The sequence below is a fragment of the Siniperca chuatsi genome, linkage group LG16 (assembly GCF_020085105.1).
Source record: "Siniperca chuatsi isolate FFG_IHB_CAS linkage group LG16, ASM2008510v1, whole genome shotgun sequence".
In the NCBI taxonomy this organism is placed as follows: Eukaryota; Metazoa; Chordata; class Actinopteri; order Centrarchiformes; family Sinipercidae; genus Siniperca; species Siniperca chuatsi.
Window position 1 is genome coordinate 7,425,469 of NC_058057.1, and position 24,897 is coordinate 7,450,365.

The window sequence follows — 24,897 nt, forward strand, 5'->3', positions numbered from 1 at the left end:
ATGTTGGTCTAACATTTTACAGTAGATATACAAGTAAGGACACATTTTTAAACAGGACAAACTACTTGGAATTTGACTCTAATGTAAGGGCGCACCTATTCAAACTGTAAAGGTGTGTTCAGACAGAGAGCAAAGTGAATTAGCTGTACGCTCGCTAGCAACAGACACACCGGCTGCCTGCGTGTGTTCCGCTCATTCTCTGACTAAACTCATAAGTCACCAGAAACTCCAGTTCTTTCACTCTTCCATTGACTTTGTATGTAATCACGCCACCTGTAAAATTCACTCAGCGTTCTGTCTGAACACACAGTCATAAGGCAGGAAATGGGTCTCAGCTTTTTTCCAGTATTTCAGCCCTTGAATTTTGGCATCCAGACATTGCTCTTCTTATCATTACATACATCATTACAGTGAAGCGGAGTCATGTACAGTATTTGTAGAGAGCGTTTCCCAGAAGTGGTTTTGTTACCTTTTCATGTGGAGTTTTAAATTGGGTGTGAAAGAATTGCCTTTATAAATAAGGTGAAGAGCTGAAGAGGTGCAAAATAGTTCAAATGTAGCAGGTAAAACAAAAAAACAAAACAATACCCTGCTTCCCTCCCGAGAGCTAAAAAGCAGACTAGAAGAGAAAGCTTGTAATGTCTAACATCCATCATTCAGAGTCCTTTTATACAAACAAGTACAGCACAAGTAAAAAAACAAAAAAAACAATCCAGTGCAGTCTGTCTGTGTTGGTCACATTTTGTTCTTGACTGGCTCTAACGTAGGTCCAACAGTGAAGCTCTGTCGTCATTTTCCAGTACTGGCTATCCACAGGTCACCATCAGGACCACAGGACCACAAAACCATCGTAGTTCTGTAAACTGGCCAAAAATCATTTTGAACTTCGGTTTTTGGGATCAGGGCGAGTAAAGCTGAGAGGACATTATAAGGCATCAATCCACACTCAGTCCTCTGAATTTGGCTGGATGTGGCCTATTCTAGCTAACTTCGTCAGTAAACTGGAGCATCACTGTGTGCTTCAGCTCTGAGCTCCCAAATTCAACAGGAGTGGATCCCACAGCGGCTGCTACTCTGCATCCTGTCACGCTTACTGTGGATCCTCACACATTCTTTAACTTTCTAGAAAAAGAAAGAAAAGTCATCTTTCCTATGTTCACTTCTACCCGTCCTGTCACATCTTCTTCAGAAGTATCCAGCAAAACGAGATTACAGTTCCATTCCTGTTCAGGCTGTAGCTCCGTCTTCCTCCAGGACCCTGTGGATCCCGTTTCCAGGGACACCGAGAACAACTTGGGTGGCGCTGCTAAGGTCCCTGACGCTGCTGTGCCGCGACTGGCTCTCCAGTAGCTGGGTGGAGCCGTGCCGCGATAGGCTGTCCAGGCGATTGGTGCTGCAGTGTCTGGACTGCGATTGGTCGTTGAGGCGAGGCATGCTTCCGTAGGGCAGCCGGTCGTCTGTGGCCCGGAAACTGGAGGCTGTGTATCTGGGAGGAAGGAAAACAACAGCAGCATCAGGAGCAGGACTTTCTGTAGACGAATGCAGCGCAAAACAGCGCTGTGGCCACATCCGAAAGATACGAGACCCACCTGCCGTCCCGGGAGCGGTGCAAGCTGCTGTGGTAGCTGCTCATCTTGGAGCGTGAGCTGCGGACCGAGCCGGCCCGGCTGGTGCTGGCGCTGGGCGGTTCGTCCAACATGGCCAGGTGGGTAGATGAGGCGTGGGTGGAGGTCCCCTGGGTGGACGTGCCCCGTGACTTCCTCACGATGGGCGTGTTGGGGTCCCTGAGCAGGAGCTGGGCGAAGTCGGGCTCCTGGAGCACCTGTCGGCTCTCGTTGACCATCCCGCTGCAGCGGGGGAAGGAGGAGGGCAGGGAGGGAGTGGTGGAGGAGGAGGAAGAGGAGGAGATTGGGGGCAGGGAGGGCATGGAGAGGCGCAGGAGGGTGGGGAGGGAGAGGGGGAAGGTTGCGGGGTGGTGAGTGTGGTAGAAGAGGATGGAGGAGTGTGTGGAGCAGGCGGTGGGAGAGCGGGTTAATGCTCTGAGTTTGGAGGGGAGGGGAGCGAGTGCAGAGAAGGGCCTGTGTTCACCACCAAGCCACACACACATCTACACACACACACACACACACACACAGCGCTACAACTCTACTCATCTGAACACATTCTGGGCTGGAAGCACCTTTTAAATGTCAAACGAGCATCATACGCATGCAGATGTGTAGAAAAGCACAGTGGACAGTGTTTGAGCTCAGCTCCCCTGAAAGCAATATCATGTTTATCCTAAACGTCTCCTCATTGGTCGGTGACAGAAAATATACACACACAATCTGAATATCTTCAATGAGCCTGTTTGTTTCCTTTCAATATTTTTTAATAGATTGTCCACATCAGATTTCATGACGTCATATATAGGCAATAACGTCTGGTTTTACAAAGAAGCCCAAACCCACAGCTCAACATCCTGTTGAGTCTTTTGCAAACAAACTGTTACATTCACTGTTTCTCACCAAATAAGAATTGGGTGTTTCCTCGAGGCCTGATTTACGTGTTGAATACTTGTAGAGCTGATTTTTGGAAGAATTTGATAGCAGCGTTGTTTAATCCACGTTTGCTTGCTACTAGTCCATGTTTATGGTCATATCAGTAGTATATATCAAACTAAACCCGTAGTACCATATATTTCTTTTTAAAGATTTAAAGATCTAGCACCTTTATTTGAAAGCCAACAGTGTAGAGAGACAGGAAACACGGGGAGAGAGGGGTGTGACACGGCGTAATCAAACTGGATGTTGCGGTTATGTGGTATGTGCATTAACCATTAGGCTATTGGGCCATTGCCCCATAGTACCAAATCCTTTTTTGGTTGCACTGAAGCCATGGATACTGAACCTCATGACTAAGTTGTGATATCAGAAGCAATGGAAGACAGACAAATTCTTTCAATCCAATAGTATTAGCAAAGACTTGTATTCTTGTTTTAAAGGTCCAGTGTGTAACATGTAGGAGGAGCTATTGGCAGAAATGGAATATAATATTTAAGTATGTGTAAAGTATTTCATTAGTGTACAATAGCCTGAAAATAAGAATCGGCGTGTTTTCATTACCTTAGAATAAGTTGTTTTTATCTACAGAGGGAGCGGGTCCCCTTCCACATGGTCGCCCCGCCATGTTTCTACAGTAGCCCAGAACGGACAAACCAAATAGTGGCTCTAGATTGGGCCTTTTGCGTCTTTCACGAGTCAATTTCACCACTAGATGGCACTAAATCCTACACACTGGACCTTTAACTACCTTGGCTCATCAGCAGAGTCGATTTTATTCAGAAATGAATGAATAAATGATGATAAGTTATCAAAATAGATTAAATGACAACTACATATCAAACAACAACTGTCTACACATTGCATATCTATTATTGAGTTATTTTATGTATTTTATGCACACTATTCTTTTTTTCTGCTTAAAATTGTTTTCATTCCTAATGGTATCTTTTTTAATTGAATTATCACTACATAGAAATGAAATTATTTTCATTCTGCTTGAGTTCAAAATACTGGGCCAAAACTTAAGTAAGAAACCTTTTTAAAGATGTTTTAAAGAGTTTAGTTTGCCACTAAAATATTTAGCATCATATATTTAAAACCAATTTCTGTAAAGCTGTGCCAGTAGATTGCGCAGCGTAGAGACAGAAAACATCCTGAAAACACCATCACTGTATAAAGTACGTACTCTTTGCGTCTCTTGCCGTGGAAGAAGCTGGCCCACTCGAAGCAGGTCTTCTTACTGCCCACCCAGAACACCGAGGGGATTCCTACGATCAGCATCATCAGGTACTTGATCAGGAACAAGACCAGGTCAGGACGACTAGTACGCTCCACCTATAGGACACACACACACACACACACAAACACACACACACAGAGGATGTGGTTACTGTTTGAGACAGATAGATTTGTGTGTGTGAAAAATCAATCAATCACTGCGAGTGAGTGTGTTTGTTAGACTTGGGAGGAGTTAGGCCTGAAGGTAGGAGTGTGTATGCGAGTGTGTGTGTGTGTGCGTGTGTGTATGTGTGTTTCTACTCTATATCATCACTGACATCTTTGCTGGAGGCATAAACACCACAGCAGCCAACACACTACAGTCATCTATCTCTGACATGGCAGCTGATTACCACTATGCATTTGCTTGAAAAGAAAGCATATTTTCTGTTGCTGCCCTTCATCGTAATTCTCTTTATTTTCTTATCACTTCCACGGTCATTCTGTGGTATTAGGAAGAATGTCATAACAGCGTTGAACACTGCAGGATAAGGCTCAACAGACTTGAGGTTTCTGTTGTAATATGTGTGTGTTTGAAATGTTCCACATCAGTATCCTCAAATGACAAAATAGCCAGTGTTTACTCAAGAATTTGACATTTTTACGGTGGAGGAAAACCTAACAAATGTGATTTTTGTCTAATGGTTGATCATATTTGTGGTAATGAGTGAATTTAAGATTAGGGTGATTGTAAGTCACTGTGGATAAAAAAAAAATCACTTTAAAGCATTAAATATGAAAACAATGTGAACAAACTTATAAGTTTATGTTTAGAGTTCTGAAACAATATTTCAGAGGTCTTTCAGTTGTATAGAAGACAAGAGCAGGACGACGCTGTGCCGAGTGCATGCACTGCTGCTTTCTGCCATAGCAACAGCACTACAACTGGCATCCAGTGAGCCACAGAAACATTATCTCCTACTCTCTCCTTGTCTCTCTTTCTGCTTCACACACACACACACACACACATACACACTCATGCAGTCACACACAGATGTAGTCATGATGGCCTCATTATGAGTGGGCCAGGCGGAGCGCCCCGAGGCTCAGCGATCCACAGATACACTCATTACAGCAGAGCGATAAGAGACTGAATGACTACAACCAACATCCTCATTAGTGACTGTGTCCTACGTTCTGCTGCATCTACACAGCAGCTTAAGGCTCCACTATCAAACTCAGAGGCCAAATAGTTGCATGTAGTTTATTAAAGCCTAGCCTAAAATTAGTTGTAAGACTGAGCGCAGCCTTCGTCTCATGTTCCTTTGACCAATCTCTTGTGGCTTGAGTCAGTCACCACTCTGACTGACTCCGTGTGGGTGTGCTGTGGAGAGGAAGAGTCGAGCATCACTCAGGAGCAGTTCAGCAGAGTGGAGGTCCGAGCCTCAGGGTAGGGCTTTTAAGATAAATATAGTAAGGCACTTTGACTCTAAGCTATCTATTGATGCACATTATTGACAGTCTGTGTGTGTGTGTGTGTGTGTGTGTGTGTGTGTGTTTGTGAATGCATACTATACGTGTGTGCTTTCATGAACACAGCAGGGTTGGGGGTGGGGTGGAAAGTTGAATCTTTGTGTGATTTTACACCTAGAAGCATCTCGACAGTACACTGTTGTATAGTGTATGATAACAGCACAGCACTCAGCTTGCAGCTTGCGTTCAGATGTGCAGTAACTATGATGTGGTGCAGCTCGACCCCACTGACCCCGTCCTCTCCAGCAGAAACTCGCTCACACACACCAGATTACTGCACTGCTCTCTCACACAATGCAGTGTTTACGTGACAGATTAAGAGCACGACTCTGATCTTATTCAATGCTCTTTCTTCTCACACAGCTGTAACTTTATATCATCGCAATTCAACCCCACTAACAAAAACTAGTCGGCGGTCGCACCAATTCTTGCCTCCCTTATTTGGCTTTCAGTAAAACACAGAATTGACTTCAAAATGTTACTAATTCCGTACAAGGCCTTGCATGGCCTGGCCCCTGCATATATAGCAGAGGTGTTGAGCCCCTATTCTAACTGTCGACCACTCTGATCATCTGATCAAGGCCTTTTATCAGTTCCCTGTTTCTATGTGTGTGTGTGTGTATACTTGTATTTGTATGTGCATTTTATCCTGTATGTGAAGCAATTTGTAACTGTGGGTTTTAAAAAAGTGCTATATAAATAAAAATTTGAACTATTTCAGGTCATTTCTACAGGTCAAATGAGTTGAGTACCTGTGTCTAGTGCAGCAAACAAATGAAACCAAATGTCATCACCTATTTTACAATTAGTTAGACAGCAGCAGTTAAGTCAAAGTGTCTGGCTGAGATCCAGATTAAGATATTAACTAAAGAAAAAAAATACCAGACAGCCGCTATTACTGCTACAGAATACTGAATCGCTGATAAGGTAGGACTTAGACTTGACAAAATAACACAAGCACAAGCTATTAGTCTGCACCACTGCGTACCTGCAGAGAGCTGACTGAATTATTACCAGCTCGATCAGGTGGCATGCAGTGTGTGTACTGATGCTGGAGGCTACTGCAGCTCTGTGAAGAAACGGAGCTACTGACGACGAGCAGCAGGAGAGTTATCACTAGATTGTCTCTAACATGACTGAGCGTGAGTGTGTGTGCACCTTGGTCTGTGTTGGACATTGTGTTTAAATGCACACAGTAGCCAGTCATATTCAGGACACACAATCTGGGTATATTGCTCTCTAATGTCTCTGTATGCAAACGCATCTGGTTATCAGCCGTCTCACAGCTGTTACCTGTTCTAGCTTCCTTGCAAAAGTCCCAGTTGTACATTTAATGAGCACCAACATCCGTGCAAACTGTGATGAACATCAATGAATAAATGCATCAGTATCTCAGCTACTATCAGCACCTCCAAGTGACTTTATATGGGTTTCTTAAGTAGTAGTGAGGGTTCATCTGGGTTTTTCCAGATTATGGGATATTATGTTTGCATACAGCAACACCAAAATTTTATATTGCAATAATTACATACACACAAATATTCTGTTTACACGTGTAATAAGTAGTATGTAATGACCATATTGCGTTAGATAGAATCTAAATGTAATTACAGATGCTACATGTATGTGTTGTATTTTAAGTTTCCTTCTGTCAAAAAAGGAGAGATATTTACTTGTCCTCCATCCCTACTGCGCATTTGTTTTAAAGAAGAGGGTAAGATCTCACGACAGCACCAGATGACAGCAAATATGCATGCAGACAAGCTCAGCTATTATTAGCCTGTAACAAAGAAACTAAAAATATATATTTTCAACTTGCAAGTAAAAACATTTTTTGCTTTGTGCCTTAAGCAGATTTCATGAAAACCTCAATGTGGAGGTACCAAATTATACTGCGAATTATTAGACAAATTATTGATTAATGTTAAAATACAATGCACAGCTCCTTTAGCATAACAGAGTCAGGTATATTACCTGGTAGGGGCAGGGGATATGGTAGTCTCGACACTTCTCCTGGATCCAGGTCGTCTCCCAGATGGCTCGGTAGCTGTTCTCATAAAGGTAGCAGGCCAGAACGGCCAGCAGAGGGACCAGGTAGAGCACAGAGAACACGGCGATACGAATCATGAACTTCACCAGTTTCTCCTGGTTCTCCTTCTCCAGTGGAATCTCCATGCGGACTCGGTTTAGTGCCGCTATGCCTGCCAGCAGCAGTGCCACACCAACCTGGGATGATATGAGAGAGGGATGGGGTCATGGTTTTCTGTCATCCTGTATAACAGATCATGGGGTAAAAACGTGTCAGAGCTGACAGCCTGTCTCTTTGCTGAATGGTATGCTTTCATTTGTTCATTTCCTAAATCACAAAAGTATTAAGTATTAAAAATATCTGTTTGTAAAGTAGATACCACTGTATGTTTTTACAGTATCTCTTATTCTGTAATACTCTTCCTCACCACTACGTCCACTCCCAGTGGGGCCAGCAGGAACCAACGCAGAGCCGTCAAATTGTACATCCCTACAAAGCAAACACCACTGACACTGTCTCCTTCGATCTTGTTCATGGCGAGCAGGGTAACCGTGAGGACACCAGGGATGCCCCAGGCACAAGCGTGGAAGAGGAGGGCCTTCTTCTCTATTGCCTCACTGCCCCACTTGGGAACAGCAGCCAGGAACCAGGTGATGGTCAGAATGACCCACCAGACACTGCCGGCCATGGTGAAGAAATAAAGCACCATGAAGAGAAGGGTGCAGGCCTGGGACAGAAAGAGAATGTACAGGTGGGGGATCAATACCTATATCAAGGCAGTACAAAACCAGCAAAAAATACAAAGTCAAGGAAAGACTTTCTTACCTTATTATGGGAGCCTTGGGTCACCGTTGAAGCCCTAAACCTCCCAGGACTCGCTGCGTTACAGGAAACTTTGTCCTCCAACAGAAACCCCAGGAAGAACACCAGGGACACCATCATGTAGCACACGGCATAGAATATAATAGGACGCTCTGGGTAGCGGAAGCGTGACACGTCGATGAGGAAAGTCAGGAAGGTGAAGAGGGTGGCGGACAGACAGACGATGGACACCACCCCGATGAAGTAGCGGGCGAACATCAGCTCCTCACGTGTGAAGTACATGTTGGGACAGGGGGGAGAGCAGTCGCGGACCCCCATGAAGGAGTAGCCCAGCTCGGGGTCGATTTTCAGTTCTCTTGGACACCAGAAGCCGTAGTCCCGCTGGACGGAGGCGGGGGTTTCGGTTGTGTCTGAGCTGGACAGGAGGTCTACAGGACGGGGGTATGGCTCGTCACAGTCTGGGAACCTGGGAGGAGATGAGGGATGATGAACTCAGGGTAATTTCTGCTGTCAAGCCTTTAACAACAGATTACATATACTGCCAACCAGTTCCAAAAACACTTCATAGCGTTTTAAGATTGATGAATACATTTTTCTACCTTCCAGGCAACTGGTGATTACAGGTCATATCAGTACAGTATAAAGGAGTTCAACTTGCAGAGACTTGTATGAGACAGATAATCCATTCTAGTGAGCATTTACTGTCTTTATTTTCAAAGTTAATTTATCACTGCGTTGTCAAGCAGCTGAATGCATATAGATTATATAAGATAAGATATACTTAAATAATAATAATAATAAATTTGTTCTGGACTCCATCATGCAGTTCCACAGAAGTAAGTATTCTTTGGGTATTTTTTTCTCTATTAAAAAAGACAAAGCAGCATAGTAGAAAGCTACAGAAGTGTAATGCATTCACTTGAGGAAAAAATGTTAAAATTAACGAGATTATCATCTCAATATTCTGAGAAAAGTTTTCATGAAAAAAAAATCTGCCTTCTTTTTCTGAAAATTATTAATGTGCTTGCAAGTGTATGTTATATGTCTGCCAGGTGCCTGAGGTTGGGTTAACAGGAAAAACAACTCTTATAAAATGTTTACTTTTTCTGTTTCTTAGTGATAATTTAAAAAAAACGTTACTCACCGTTTGTCTTCAAGGTTTCATTGTGTGAAGGCAAACTGTTTTTGGTACTGCAATACTGTGTTGGCTATGTCTGTTTACTGTGTGGCTTCTGATGTTTGTAATTTGATGTGTGGTCGACTGATTCAATTATCTGGCTGCAAAACTAATTTACCCTCTGGGACAACAAAGTTTGAAATACATTTAATTGTTTAGCAGCCAGTTCTCAAAATCAGATGTCGAAGCTTCTCAAAAGCATGGTATTCTTCTACACCTCTTCATTTCTGTGGTCATCAAAATCAATGACTTGTATATGCTTGCTGGTCTGCTGCTGCACTATTACTCCTCTCACAAAAGGAAAATCTGCTTAAATTACTGAGGCAGCAGGGTTGTTACCGCTGACATAAATCCAGAGGAAAAGAATTATTGCTGTTGTACCAACCTGTTACAGTCCATCTCCTGCGGCCAGCTGACGCCAAACATGTCCATTAGTTTGTAGCAGTCGCTCTTGGCCTGCAGACAGAGGCGGCGACAGGGCAGAGTCATCCGCCCGTACTCGGTACACACCGGGGCGTAGAGCGCGCACAGGAACATCCTGAGCTCTGAAGAGCACTGTAGGTTCACCATGGGATGGAACGGCTGCAGGTAGAGACAGAGAGAAAGAATTTTAAGTGTACGTAAAACACACCAGCACAAAATAATAACTTGTTTATTTGAAATAGTTTAAGATGATAACACCATAGTCCCAAGCCAGAGTGTTACTCCAACTTCACAATGATGGCCAAAGAGAGGCACAAAGAGATCAATGGAGCATGTCTCTGACGGTTTCTGGAGATGAGTCCATAAAAACAACTCTGGCCTCTTTCCTAATAATCCCCTCCACCCCCGTGATTTTAAACTCCCCCTTCCTCCATCTCCTCTCTCCAACCTCCAGATAGGGGAGCACAACAAGCTGGGCAACCCCCACCACACACACACACACACAGGGCTGCTCTTGACAGGGCCTTTGTGTTACAGGGAGGACCACGCTGTGACTGACTGACACACTGTGGTAATGTGCATAAACTCACACACACACACACACACACACACACACACACACACACCAGCCAAAGTACCAACGGAAGTATATTATTTACATGCTAACACACCCACGTACCAGCGCAATAATGTTCTCACACATATAAACTGAGCCAAGAGGCGTTGTGAGTGCAGGAAGCATCTGCGGGGCATGTTGTTAATATGCAAATGCCTAGAGGAGTGTGTGTGTGAATGAGTGAGTGGGAAAGCTTATATACAAATCCATGTGTCCAAGAGCCCATGGTTACATGTTTCTGTATGCATGAATTTGCATACACCTCTGTGTTTGTGTGTGTTACAGGAAGGCCTCCAGCCACACCCAAGTCAGTCAGACACATGCTACCCACCCTCCCCCCAAATTTAAAGACAGAAGTCTGTATGACAGACAGGGACAGGGAGGGGGAAGAGAGGAACGAGGAGAAGACAGGCAGGGGGCAATTTGTCCCTGTGTTTGTTAGAGGGGTGGATATTAAGGAGGATGTCTCACTGTGGTTTAAACAAGTCACACAGTTTGTTCTGCTTCTTCAGAGGGAATTAAATGGAGAGAAGGACATGCACACTGTCCACTGATGTTTGTTGAAGGTTTGCTGGGAACATATAAAGCCTGGCCAAACTGTATATTTTTCATGCCTCTTTAAGAATGATATTGTTGAATTAAGGAGGCCATTTTGCCACATTCAAAAGCTGCTACACTGACAGAGTCAAAGGAGGAGCAGCTGGGGTGATTATTACACTGAGTAGTTTATACAGAAACATATAAGGCTCAGTTTACATGGACCAGTGAGTCTTTGTTCTTTTCTGACTCAGATGTAAGCGTAAAAAAATACAACACATCTGAGTAACATACCAAGAATTCTCAAGATTGGATTTTTTTTTTTAAACTGAAGCATGAAATTAAAGTTAGAGGCCGCTGTTGTATAACAAACTGGTCATTTAGACTGAACATGGATTAAACAGATGAAACACAAAACACAACCCTTTAATCCTACATTTAATACATAGTACACAGTACATATCCTTAAAAATGAAAAATGTCTGCAGCATCTTGCTGTCCTAGGAACATTTTCTAGCTCAGAATGCAGCAATAAATCATTTTAGAGAACCAGTGTTGCAGCATTTTCCTCCGATCATCTCAATTGTTTGCCACCTTAACTGCAACCAGATTTGAACAGATTAATGTAATGTGTTCCCACCATATGTCTACAACATCAGTACATGTCCTTCTCCTGACAGCATGTTTGCCTGCCACCCACATGGGATATCTTTATGTAAAAAGGATTATAATGGGTGTTAGGCTTGGCCCTTAAAGCACAAAGCAGCCACATCCATGCAGCTTTTGTCATCGCCTTGTTCATATCACTTTTCTAGCAAGACGACATTAAGCTACTGTGGAGGAGACAGAAAGCAATCATGAGACTGACAGACGGGCATTGAGGTACTCAGACTGGTTAGTCACTTCAACTGTGAGAGATCAGGGATGGATGGGTGATGACGAGGATTTATGTTCACACAAAGAATTCATTACGTAAGTCTGAACACAGCAGGGAATTCATATGCACTCTAAAATGCAGAGGATCAATTTAGGTGACTTACACGCCTGTCATAACTGAGATCAATCAACCAGTCGATCGTGTCATTTCTGTACAAATGGAGTTATCACGTTTCATTGAGCACCACTGTACGATGACATAATAACATAAGCACTCATAGCATACTAAGAGCCAGAGTTATCTAGGAAGCATAAACATAACTGCTATGAGAGTGATCCGACTTGAGATGGTTCTTTTACCGCAGATGTACGCCATCAATCACACAGTGCTTTATAATGTCTTCCAACAGTGTGGGCAGCCAGCCCTGCAGCAAACAGAATCTAACCTGAGTCTTTAAAACATTAAAGTTTTCTCTTCACTGGCTGTCAGCTTTCTCCCAAAAGTCCAATTTTAATTTCAATTATTTTTCCAATAAACCCCAACAAATTGTTTTAAAGATATTTATAGTTTTTGCCAAATGGTACCAATGTCTCAAAACCTCTAGCTGATTTCTTACAGCTTACTAGGGCTGTCAGCAACAATTATTTTAATTATAAATGAATTTTATTATTATTATTATTAATTATTATTATTATTATTAATTATTTTCTGTATTTATTGATTAATTGTTAAATGTCAGAAAGTAGTGAATAATGTCCATCACAATTTTACAAAGTCCAGGCTGACATTTTGTTTTGTCTGACCAACATTCCTAAACTTAAAAATACTCCGTTTAATATCATAGACAAAATTATCACATTTGAGAAGCTAAAAACAGTCAAGTTTGGGCATTTTTGCTTTATATATAAAAAAAATGTAATCATAAAAGGCTGATTAATTTTCTGTCAATCAACGAATCCATTAATCGACTAATCGTAAATTTAATCCATATAATAATCCATCAGTGATATACATTGTGATTACCTGTATATTTACTGGTCAGGAAGTGTTTCACTCTTGACATCAACAACAGCAGTTTGACATGAATAAAAGTAGACATGTATAGAGAAATACTATACTGCTGTAACAAAGAGTTTCCCTTCGGGGATCAATAAAGTATTTCTGATTCTGATTCTGATATACAATCTCCTATTTAGTCTGAGCAGAGAGGCCAAACAAACCAAGGCCATAACACCTGAACACCTACAGAAACCCAAACTTCATCAAAGGAAACAGACATCCCAGTCCTGTAGACATGGATTGACAGAGCTGTGGTTAGTAGGATCCTGCAAATTTACAGCTATTATAGAAGCACTGAAAAGGCTTGATCCAATTATTATAAAAACACAATTCACAATGAATACTCTTTAAATGAAATACTTGTATAAGATTACATTACAGCTATTGTAAGGCACAAATGGGTCAAAGAAACAGAGAGAAAGCAAACTGGAGTATGTTATTGGACAGTCAGTCTCCGGAGAAATAACATAGAAAAGCAGAAAATCCTGAATTTCACCCCACCCCACCCTGCCAGAACTGGGTAATAGCTGCTACTGTACTGATGATCCTCCCTGTGACTCCCTTTGCTTTTTGTTGCTAGTGTGAGGTCCTGTGACATCTATTACTTCATCAGTGGTGCCCTGTCAGCGTTGGTTAACCTCTCAGACATGATCTAATGCAGCTAAAGTGAGCTTGCATCTTCGCTACTCTACTGTTTTGATTCCCGCAGGCTACTGATATGCTCCACAGAACACAATGTCCTACACTGTACTGTTCTACAAACTGAGATGCCATGGGAAACGGTTGAATAAATATATAGGCTACAAGGGGTGATGATCTACTAGGGAAAAAAACTCACTTCACTTCACTTCATATTCATCCTTCTTCCTATTCATTATGCTTCCTATTTTTCTATTTTTATACTCCTCCATGGTCCATCCCTTTCCTACCCTTCTTACCCCTCCTCCATCTCTTCAGTATCTCCATTCAGCCATTTTATAACATCATGTGAACCAGTGTGGGCAGGACTGAACTGGTGGTGGATGGGACATATGGCTGGTCACAGTTTTACCCACGCAGTCAGCAGCTCAAACAACTCCAAACACCAACATCTTGAGGCCCTGCGGAGCCTCTACACTCTCCATGGGGATTTGATGTTAATGGCCACACTGGTAACAGCTGGTGAACCACTGGTCCGATGAATGGCCAGGGGTTTGTCATGGCACTTTCCACCCCAGAGCCAGCCATGTAAGGAGAATCAAGTGTGTAATACACAACTCTGTCGAATAGTGCAGGCCTGGGAGGGTGGTATGCTAATGTAATTTCAATCCCGCTGCTACAGTCATTACGTATTCATGAGAGTTTGTTAGGTGATTTTTGATCTCTGAAAATGTGGAATAATATGCCACACTGGAAATAGCAGGCTTGCACACAGACAGATATGTCAGTTAGAAAAGCAGTGGATTCTGGGAGTGAATGAAGGATTCAAACCATCCACCAAGGGGGGTATATGTAGTTAGTGTTCTTCAAAACATAACAGACAGATATTTCTATTTTAAATTCAATTTCTAAAATAAAATAGTGCTGTGCAATATTATCTCAAATTTATATCACAATGAATTGTCTATGGGATGGCATGGATGGTGCACAGGGCGTTGCAGGAGTGAGAACTGTTTCCTGAAAAAAAAATCAACAAGGCCCAAGTCAGACCCCGGACTCAGCTGAACAAGAGTTCCTGAAGGAAGACACTGAAACAGAGGACCCTTCTGACAGAGCGCAGCTTTCTGCTGTAATAGCGACAAGAAGTTGTCTTGCTTACAACATATGCAACACAATTGACACTCGTATCCCAAAGGTTTATTCCGATCTCAAAGAAGAAACTAAAATTGTCACAATTATCTCGATGAAAAATAAGTGTAGCGATATACAATATCACCAGACTCTGGACTTCTTGACTGGACTTTACTCTAACAACACGTTCCACCAACCAAATAGCTTAGTCATTCGATGTCGTAGCTATTCTCAGTTTAATCATATTGGACTCAGACTATGGATTCAGTAAATTTAAGACAGCAAGAGATTCACAATGTTGGTAATTTGATATATTTCGTTAATAAAATAAAAATAATAATTTCAAGAAGACATCAATAGTCCTTTTTCACAGCAGACATTTTAACTTGTCATAGTAGGAAAAATTACAGATGTTACTAATTACGGCTCTGTTCTATTCAAGTGTCTCAGTAAGCCATGACAGTGTGACAGCGAGGCAGCATGAATACCAGGACCCTGAAACTCAAGCAGCTAAATGGAATTCAGCCACATTCATTTTAGTAATTACACCTGTGCTTTTCATACAGTGACATGTCAAAATGTCTTTCGTGGAAAAAGACATGACTGATCTGGGGTTAAAGATACAATTCTGTAGTGTACGGCACTGGCACTCATTTATTGTAATTGCATCGACCTGGTTGCATTCCTGCGGATGTAAATCATCTCTGATTAAATGGCAAATATCAGCGGTGCCCAGAGACCAAAAACCAGTGGTCTTAGAGTATAGAGTAAACGCTTAAGTCAGAGGAAAAAACTAGGGATTATTAATTTAAATGATTACCATGCAGTTCAATGAGGTCAACATAAGTTTATTTACTTAACATGCGATTTTGTATATTTCTGCATATTTTTGTCAGGCGAAAACCTCTAATCTCCAAACCGTCAGCCTTTGAAGAAATAAGAAAAACAGCCTTGACCTTAGTTTCACCTCCATACATTAATGAGATTATCCAGCATGTTTTGAATCAGATCAAGATTGTCGTGATATTAAATATTAATATGGCCTAGTCCAATGAAGTGCATCCAAGGGTGGCTGTATGTACCTTCCAAATGCTAAAGTAATTAGTTTTTAATGAGGGCTACGAGTCAGCTGCTAAGATGCTGTGACTGATGAATTGCTGACAAAGAAGCCCACCGTGGCCAACTGGTCTGTGTTGATTTGTGCTTTTATAAATACCTCCCAGTCACCTCTCTTCCCATCACCCCCCTTCCCTCCTTCAGCCCCTTTCCCTCCTGCATTTTCTTGTCCCCCCCCTTATCCTCCTTTCTCCTCTGCTGCCATTCCAATTCTCCAAATTTCCATGCTCAACGCCATGGCGACAAGTGATGCATCACCAGAGAGGAGGTGGAGGAGGAGGAGGAAGAGGGAGGAGAGCAGGGTTCGAGGAGGTCAGGGTGCGGGGCGGAGGGGACCACCTCCCGGGAGGCAAGAAAGCCTCTGCTCCCTTTGTTAACAGCACAATTGGGACTGTTTCCTGGGCAACGGGTGAGCCCTGCGTAGGGGGAGGGGAGGACAAAAGAGATTGGGGGTGAGAGAGTTGGGGGAGAGGGAAGGGAAGGGATGGGTCGACCGAGTCGGCCGTGTCATTCACCGCTAAGAAATGTTTGAAAACCTTGCGCTCTGACAATGTGTAATGTCTGTGTACACACACACACACACACACACACACACACACACACACACAGAAAGGCTGTTGTGGACCAGCGACTTGCTCTCTGGATGTGCTTCTCTTTCAGTCCACTGCCAATAAACACAGTGTTGGACATTAAATAAAACAAGAGGCTCTTTTATAGCCTGGGTCACGCTGGGTAGGATTTATCAGACCATGTTGTGTCTGTGTGCTTAGCTGGGATACATCTTTACTAGCTAACACAATAAGCATGTTAAATGTTGTACTAAATTTTTAGTTCACTGCAGCACATTTTAACAGACTTCAGCCATCAGAGAGCTTTATCAGCATTTTACAGAAACACACACACACACACACCCTTCTCCTTTACAAACCCATTCACATAGCATGGGTGGAGTATCTGGGTTATTCTACACAGCAGCTGTAACATGACACAGTTTATCTGAATGTGTTGTAAACCTGAGACAAGAGGCTGATTTAACGACCTGAAAGGAGGAGGAAATGAGTGTAAGTGGGACTGAGCAGATTAAAAACAGACCATTGATTACTCTTTGTGTCACTGCCCATCCTTCATACAAAACGCGACAAATACCATGGAAAGCTAAGACACACAATTTCCACCAAGAAAACATTAACTTTTTTTTTATTATCTTGCAGACATTAAAAATGATTTGCTGGCTTGGCTTTGGCTTCATGTAAACAAGCCATGTTATCGATCTAATTTAATTAACATCTTCTGTTGGCCCAGACCCTCGCTTGTCCCATCTGGCCTTGAAGAAACATTGAAGCAATCCCTGTTCTCATTACTTTTAACATGACAGTCACATGCCTCCAACCTTTCTGGAAATCACTTCCATCAACCTGTCCACCTCTTGAGAGCATCATTTCTTTGTCCTGCTAAATACCTGAGAAGCCTACCACATGAGAAAAAGGAGCCATTTTTCCTTTTAACATAGGCAAATCTTTCGCTATTGCAAGATATCTGGAATGGTATGCTTTGGTCCAAAGCTCAGGAAACATTTTCTGCACTGCAGATTTCTTCTACTAGCTGTACAATAAATCACAAGGCGGGAATTTTCCACTATACAAAAATACAAACATTCAATAATTCATTTGAAGATATAGTATCCTAAGCGCCATCCTTAATGTGAACATCACTACACTGTAGTTCTTAGAAATATTGTTTCTCTAAAGGCAAAGCAATGGGACAGTTTAAAAAAAATGTCAGAATTTGCCACTTTACAATAAAAAAAAATTCCTTAAAAAGGATATGTAAATCCAATAGCAGAGGATGTATTAAAAACCTCCATTAAAGAAAGAGCAGTCCTGGTCTCATACTGTACATCATCACTGAGTTGTCAACCAAATGCCATCTGCTTTGGATGCCAAGGACAGTTTATACCAGCTGAACTGATTTACTGTGATGAACCCACACGGCTTCACATTCATCCTGTAGCTACGGGGTGTATCTATCTGTTGTTTTTTTTTTTCTTTTTGTAATGCCAGTAAAATCCGCCACACTCCCACTTATCTTATGAGACTGTGGCACAGTATCATTGTGGCACAGAAATAGCCGATTCCCAGCCCCAAGGCCGCTGTCCCACTTCAGTTGCGGGGTCATTCAGCGGTCAGCGATGACTGACTGACTGATCGAGGATGAACACCGAAACAGAAAATCCTGTTTTTAGAAATCCTCTTGTTTGTGTTGTTTCCTGTTCAGACAACCATAAAATGTGTATTTGTGCAATAAAGTAAAAAAACCTGCCTTTTGTCCCTGTGTAAATCCAGACTGCTAATGTGGTTTGCAGTGCATTTTTTCATACACCAAACAATCATGTGTCACCAGTGAGCACCAGCCTTAGATGAAATATGGTAAAGTGAACATCACTAGATGGTAGTTTTAGAAATATTACCGATACATCTCACAAGATAAAGATAAAGCAACAGGAAAGTTTATAACGATATCATGACAAATTGCGCCAACTTCCCAAGAAACAAAAACCTTGAAAAGACCTTGAAAAGCGAGACAAGAAAAAAGAAATTCAGACAGACACCACTTCAGGGGGTTTAAACAAAAACTGCAAGAACGGCAGTCGTTGGTTCTCGTCCAACTCCCAGTTTCTCCACGGTACAAGGCATTCATCATCATTATCATGGCTATTCAGCGGACCTAATTCCCTTTAAAATCAACTGACAATTCTCATTTGGCTGCCCTCAACATCTTATGGGCTTTGAATTCTCCCATGAACTGGATCTAGGGTGAGTTATCTGGAAAACGAGAGCCAAACAGAGGCGTAGTCTTCCTTATTTGGAACCTATTGGGTTTCCATGTGTTTTCCAAACCCAAGAAGCATTTCTGAGCACTAAAAGAGACTTAATTGTGGATCCATGACCAATCAAAGTGAACAGCGTCTAAGCCAGAAGTGCCTCTCTCTGTTCACTGCAACCCACACACTGTGATTAGGCATAAAAAGCTAACCTGGCCTAAAAAACAAAATGTATTTTCTTAAAAAAAAAATCCATCCATCAAAAATCGCTCTGTGTGTGTGATCAAGAAAAACAACATGGCAGAGTCACTAAACCCAGAAGATGAGAGTGAATATTTCAGCAATGACAAGAAATGACACAGCGTGAGTATGAGCAGCAGGCGAGGCGGGAGAGGTGGGAGTGTTTGCATCTTTTCCAAATGCGAGTGCAGCTGTGATGTGGTGCGATGTGATGCAACGCTGTGTGCTCCCACTGTCGGGCAGGCCATGTTCAGAGGTTACATAACCCTGGATTTTCGTGGCACACTCCTCCTGCCCTCCATCTCGCCGTGTCTCTCTCAATCAATGTGTCTGTGCTGAGTACAGCCAAGTGGAGCAGGCACAGATGGTCTGCAGGGCTCCACACATGGACATCATCGCTGTGCCGGGCGGAGGCGGGGCGGGGCGGGTGTCGAAGGGTAAAAGTGAGAGGGAGCGAGAGCCAATGGGAACATGATGCTTAGAATGAATAAATTGAGATAAATATAGATGGATGGACTGATACATACACACACACACACACACACACACACACAGGCAGATAAGTTCAGTCAACAGAGCACTCAATTTAATGTTTTGGTGCAGTTTGGCCAGTAATTGCTCGATAGATTGAGCTTCCAGAGGGATCAGCCTATATAAAGGATGGGATTAACTTAACGAGGCGATGCATCTGCTCCATGATTGTGTTTAAATGCCTAACTCATCGTTTCAAAGAGGATAACGCAGCCACAACAGTCAGATCCTGTGGCTGGTAAATCTACTGATAATCTAAGGGGCAGAAACAATAAAACATGGACTTAACATTAGCGCTTTAATCCATCAGCTGAAACAGAGAACAGTTTGGTATCTTCTAGAGGTTGAACAAGTCGTGAGACGTTGGGTTTATTTTCGATGGTCAGCGGTTGTATTGAGTCTCAAATCGGGTATTTTTGTTTGCTTCCTGGGATCCCGAAGGGGAGTTTTTTGTTGAGATAAAGACTCATTCATTGTTAGTTGAACTGTGGGTTTTGTATTGAGCACTGACTGTATAATACACTGTGGTGGGCTTCAAATTCTTGTGTGTTTGTTGTTGTCTGCTGGAGCCTTGTTGTTAGTGATTATTAAGGGGCCATGTATTGAAAGACATGGGTCCAGATGTACTTATTTATATATTCAGGTATTTATTGCTTTGACTTAGATGATTAATCGGCTATCAGCTTTTTCCTCCTCCAAACTATCGTTATCATAACGGCCTTTAAGAAATCCACTATCGGTCGACCTCTAGTATCTTCACTCCCAGGCTAAGTTGTACTAACTGCTCAAAAGCCTGTTATGTAAAATGGATTTGGTGCCCAACAAATGATGTGAAGAGTCCCTACATGTTGTGGTAAAATCGCTGTCTGTCAACATGCCAGATGTGCGGCCAGAAACTATTTTAGGACAACATGCCCTGTTAAATCAGTGGCGTTTAATAATGCACTGTTCTCATGGCCCCCAGGGACAAATATTAAAACTTAATTTTCTGCTTAATGTTTTGGTAATACACTCCCAGTCCCCGGAGCTAAAGGAGCCAAATTAAAGTAGGCTAGCACTTTGATATTACCAACTCTAAGCACATACACAGTTAGCCGTGGTGATAACTATCTAGGCTACTGATGTCCATGGGGCAGGCAGTGCATCAGACACAATGAACCACTTATCAACATGTGAGGAAGACTAATTATATCACTAACCCCTGTCCTGACCTGACAATACATACATGTAGATAGAAATGTTGTTTGTGTGCCTCACTCTGTTTATAAAAATAACTGTGTGTGTGTGTGTGTCTGCTGATGTGTGTCAATTTCACTTCTGTATGGCCACAACAATGTGATTGGACCAGAGGAAAATGTTTGGAAAGGGTCAAAGACAGGAACAAAGTGGGAGGGACATTGAGAGGAAAAAAACAAGAGAAAAGGTCACATTAAAAACAGTATGCTATCTTCCATATTAACCTCGTTTTCTCCAGAAGATCCATTTTTGGGGCACTTTGACACTGTTGAATAAAACCCAGTACATTTTTAACCACTTCTAAGACAAAGGTGATAGATGAAAATTATAAAACGACAAAATATAAAACGACTTCTCTCAAAATGGGATGTGTTGTAATTACTTTGTTCAGGTGAAAGCCCATTTTATACAGGCCATTACCTGTTTGTATTCCCAACCCATAAATCAATTAAAACAATAGTAAGCTCAAATCAATATCTAGCAGAAATGTTTACTTTGTCCGTCACAATTTCTCAGAACCCAAGGTGACATATTCAAATGTCTTGTTTTGCCCGAACAACAGTCCAAAAGCCAAAGCTATTCTATTTAAAATTATATAAAACAAAAAAACAGAAAATCCTCACATTTTAGAAGCAATGACTAAAACAATTAATCAATTATCAAAATAGGTGATAATTAATCTTTTGTCTATGAACTGTTTCAGAAGAAAGAACCAGGGGAAATGCTGAGAAAAGGTCAGTGTCGGGAAGAAAGTGGAAATGAAACAGAGAACGAAACAGAAAAGGCCACAGTGTAAAAAAATGTAATATTCTATTTTCCATACAAAAGTTCAGTTTTGGGAGGGAATACGGGCCACTGCCACACAACTGGCTAACACTTCTGAATAACACACAATACATTGTGAATAAATTTGACAAAAGACAATGGTGATGTAAAAACTGCTCAAAACAGAAAGGACCTGAAATCCTCTCTGCCTTTTAGCATATATGACTCAAATATTAAATTACATCACTCAAAATGTGACATACTACAATTAAAAAAAAAAAAAAAAAACTTTGATCAGGTACAGGAAATTACCAATTTGTGTCCCAAATCCACAGCTATAAATAGACCAATTAACAATAATAGTGGGCTAATTAATATAGGGCAGATATTTGTACTTTTATCAGTTATGTTTTTCACCTCTCATAAAAGGTTAATCCATAAATTGCAAAGATATTTTAATTTCCTAGAATAAAAAATAAAAAAAGGGTTTTTTTATGGTCTAAATGTGTTTCAAAAGGTATTGATTATCAGCACAAAATATCAGCAAATATCTGTTCTCTCCCCCACAATCTCATTTTGGAGTAACACAAACTGGAGCTTTAAAGAGCAAAGCTTTTTACACGTCAGCAGTGTACTGTACCTCCATGGCGAGGGCGGCAGTTTGCTGGTCGTAATGGTTCAGTATGTTGGGCATGAAGGTGGAGTTGTAGGGCAGCCCCTGGCACATGCGCAGGGTGATGGGCTCACAGGTGAACATACTGTGGCTCCCCGCCGCCGCATCCATGGGGATGGCAACACACACCGTCAACATGGACACCGACAGCACCCACAGGAGATCCATGACTGGTCCGTACAGCAGGAGAGAAGAAAGACCCAGGTGGCCCACGGCTGGTTAGGAAGAGGGGTTAAGCCCGGTTAGCGTCTGGCCCATTCACCAGGAAAGGGAAATCACAAGGCTTAAGGAGTGTCCAGGACTGTCTGGTAGTCTCTTCCTCCTCTTCAGCTCACAGAGAAACCGTCTGGGAGCGTAATCCAATAGGACCATGGTTGAAGCTGGCTGCATCCATCACTGTGCGGATTCCAGTCAGCGGCAGCAGTGCGTCACAAGACCTCCATCACCTGAGAGATGCTGTGCTGTGACCGAACGACTCACACTCCTCCCTGTCCTGCCGTGACGGACAGCGTGATGCTTTGGAGAAAATGTCGATGACAATCACTGATGGAGATGGCGTTCAGCCTGCGATCTGAAAAATAACAGCACAACATTTAAAAAAATATATATATATTTGGTATCAACAGTAGCAGGTTATCTCTAGTATGTGTTGAAAATGGCATCCCAGGTTGTTTTTGTGTGTGTGTGTGTGTGTTTTTTTTTTTTTTTGAAAATTTGAGAAATTACAGACTTCAACTGAAAAACACACAAAAGGCTTCAAGAGGGTTGGTAATTGCTTTTCAGGTCACAAACTGTGGTGGGTGGTTTGTGTAGATGAATGATAACATTAACAGAATTAATTAAAACAGCCAATATATCATACTAGGGACTAAGAATAACAGCAACACATTCACATTCAGGCTAAATATCCAAATCATTACTATATTTAAACATTTACGTGAGTATTTACAGGTTTTTGTGGTAGTTTATTGATGTGATTAATCATAAATTTGTGGTATGTTACTATTTCTGGTACTGGTGTAATTTTAGTGGTATAAGCTTTTTTTTTTTTTTTTTTAACTAACGCCACAGTTCAGAAACAGTTATTACAGCTTTTTTTTCCAGTTTTTTTTAATTTTGCCGTTTTTTCATAACGGAAATTGTTAACTACATTTACATGACAGTACGCACCCATAACAACGCAAACACCTTTCCATCCACTGACAGCAAAACACAAATAATACTTTCTTGTACACCTGTGTCTACTTAACCCAAATGTCAAACAAGCCCGGCTGTATTTTAAAGGCTGATTATTGTAAATCCGATATTAGCGCGTCCGTTAGCCTACCTGTGCGTCAGTGTTAACGGGCTCCTCCTATGGCTCCTAGCAGGGAATTCATAAATTAATTGCTCCTCATAAATGTGAGTGTAGCTAACTAACGTAACCGGGTGGCTCGTCGCGGTTGTTTGTTTGTCTCTGCCCACTGTTAACTGACACATTACAGAAAAATGGCTGAAAACAGATAGAAATGTCAAGCAACGCAGACGAGACAAAAGATGACGGTTAGTTCATCCTAAATGATAGTAACCGTGGCAAATGTAGCCTGCGTACCGGTGTTATAATTCACCGCAACGAGCCGGGCGGCAACGGAGGTGGCTGTTCATGAGAAACACTCCGGTTATAACTTAAATGTAAGCTAAACTGGTTAAATTAAAGGCAACTTTACCTGAATGCTGTGCCGAAAATTCACGTGTAGCGACGGGGTCTCCGCCGCTCCTCGAGTTGGTAACAATGAGTGAATGTCCCTCTACCAGCACCCTCCTCTCGTCTCCTCTCGTCTCCTCCTGTCCTCCTCCTCTGTCCTCCTCCCCCCTTCTGTCCCTCCTCTCTGCCGAGCGTCAAGCCCGCGAGATTTTAAAAATGGCTTCCAGTCAGAACTATAAAAATAAAAGCCTCATCAACGAACGCACCGAAACGCTAGACACCGTGGTTAAAATGGATGTACAGGACAAAGAGCATTACATTTTAGCCAGAAAAACACTGAAGTAACAAATGAACCAAAACCCAACACTAAACATATTATTGTGTCTGTAAATTAAACATGTAGTGAGATGGTGACGCAGTTTTATTTTGACTTTATTACTACCTTACTGGTAAAAAATTGTCGTTACAGCAAATTAAAGTGTGAGGGTTTATTTAAACATTACACATTCAACAAGATAGCTAGACAACAACTAGATTTTATACTGTACGTAATTTTGCGGTACCTCAATAGAAGTACCTCAAAATTAATTACTTTTCTTGAGTATTTCCATTTGTGCTGCTATATAAATCTACTCCCCTAAATTTCAGAGGTAAATATTGTACTTTTCACTCCTCTACATTTATTAGTCAGTTATAGTTAGTTATTTTACAGATTAACATTGTACATAATAACATATAATGAACTTATAACATACAGTGCACTGACATAGATTAAACTACCTACCAGCATAAAAAAGTAGTTAAAATTAACTCAACCTCAAACAGTAAAATGGTACTTAATATGCATTGATTTGTCAGTATTGACAATGTAATAATGTTAGTATACAATAAAATATAATTTGCAGGGGGCAAATACTTTTACTTTGATACTTTAAGTAAATGTTGCTGATACTTGTGTATTTTTACTTTAGGATTTTGAATGAAGGACTTCATTTGTACTTGTAGAGGTTTTTATAACGGTGTAGAGGTACTTTTATCCAGAATATTTCCTCTGACCATGCGTGTGAAATATAGCAAATCTGAATGACAATTATGTGTTAGGCCTATATGTTATCATGATATAGCAAAACACAAGTTATGTGCAGTCTGAAAATCAATCAAAAACATTTTTTAGCATGGCAGATTTTACTTAATTATTTTGAAGGCCCGCTGGGTAGTTTCCGGTCT

At 41.7% G+C, this 24,897-nt stretch overlaps 1 protein-coding gene across 2 annotated transcripts; it reads right to left on the reverse strand.

Moving 5' to 3' along the window:
• Positions 1-227: 227 nt before the first annotated feature.
• On the reverse strand, positions 228-23,849 carry fzd3a (frizzled class receptor 3a). 2 transcript variants are annotated; one of them, XM_044170406.1, is made up of 9 exons: positions 23,693-23,849; positions 21,954-22,557; positions 9,708-9,904; positions 8,149-8,611; positions 7,751-8,050; positions 7,269-7,520; positions 3,730-3,878; positions 1,590-1,847; positions 228-1,486 (listed from the first exon to the last, which is right to left on the reverse strand). In XM_044170406.1, exons 2-9 carry the CDS (start codon positions 22,152-22,154, stop codon positions 1,228-1,230), a joined length of 2,079 nt encoding a protein of 692 aa, XP_044026341.1. In that variant the 5' UTR covers positions 22,155-22,557; positions 23,693-23,849; the 3' UTR covers positions 228-1,227. The 2 variants fall into 2 exon arrangements, with proteins under 2 accessions (XP_044026341.1, XP_044026340.1); XM_044170405.1 differs by having other exon boundaries at positions 1,590-2,039.
• Positions 23,850-24,897: the final 1,048 nt, after the last annotated feature.

Bases quoted from the DNA above. Each gene is read 5' to 3' on its own strand.
- fzd3a (XM_044170405.1), bottom strand. From the start codon at position 22,154: ATGGATCTCCTGTGGGTGCTGTCGGTGTCCATGTTGACGGTGTGTGTT. The intron at 9,905-21,953 runs GTACAGTACACT...CTCTACCTGCAG, and splicing joins CTGCCGCCCTCGCCATGGAG to CCGTTCCATCCCATGGTGAA. The intron at 1,487-1,589 runs GTGGGTCTCGTA...CCTTCCTCCCAG, and splicing joins CACCGCTCCCGGGACGGCAG to ATACACAGCCTCCAGTTTCC.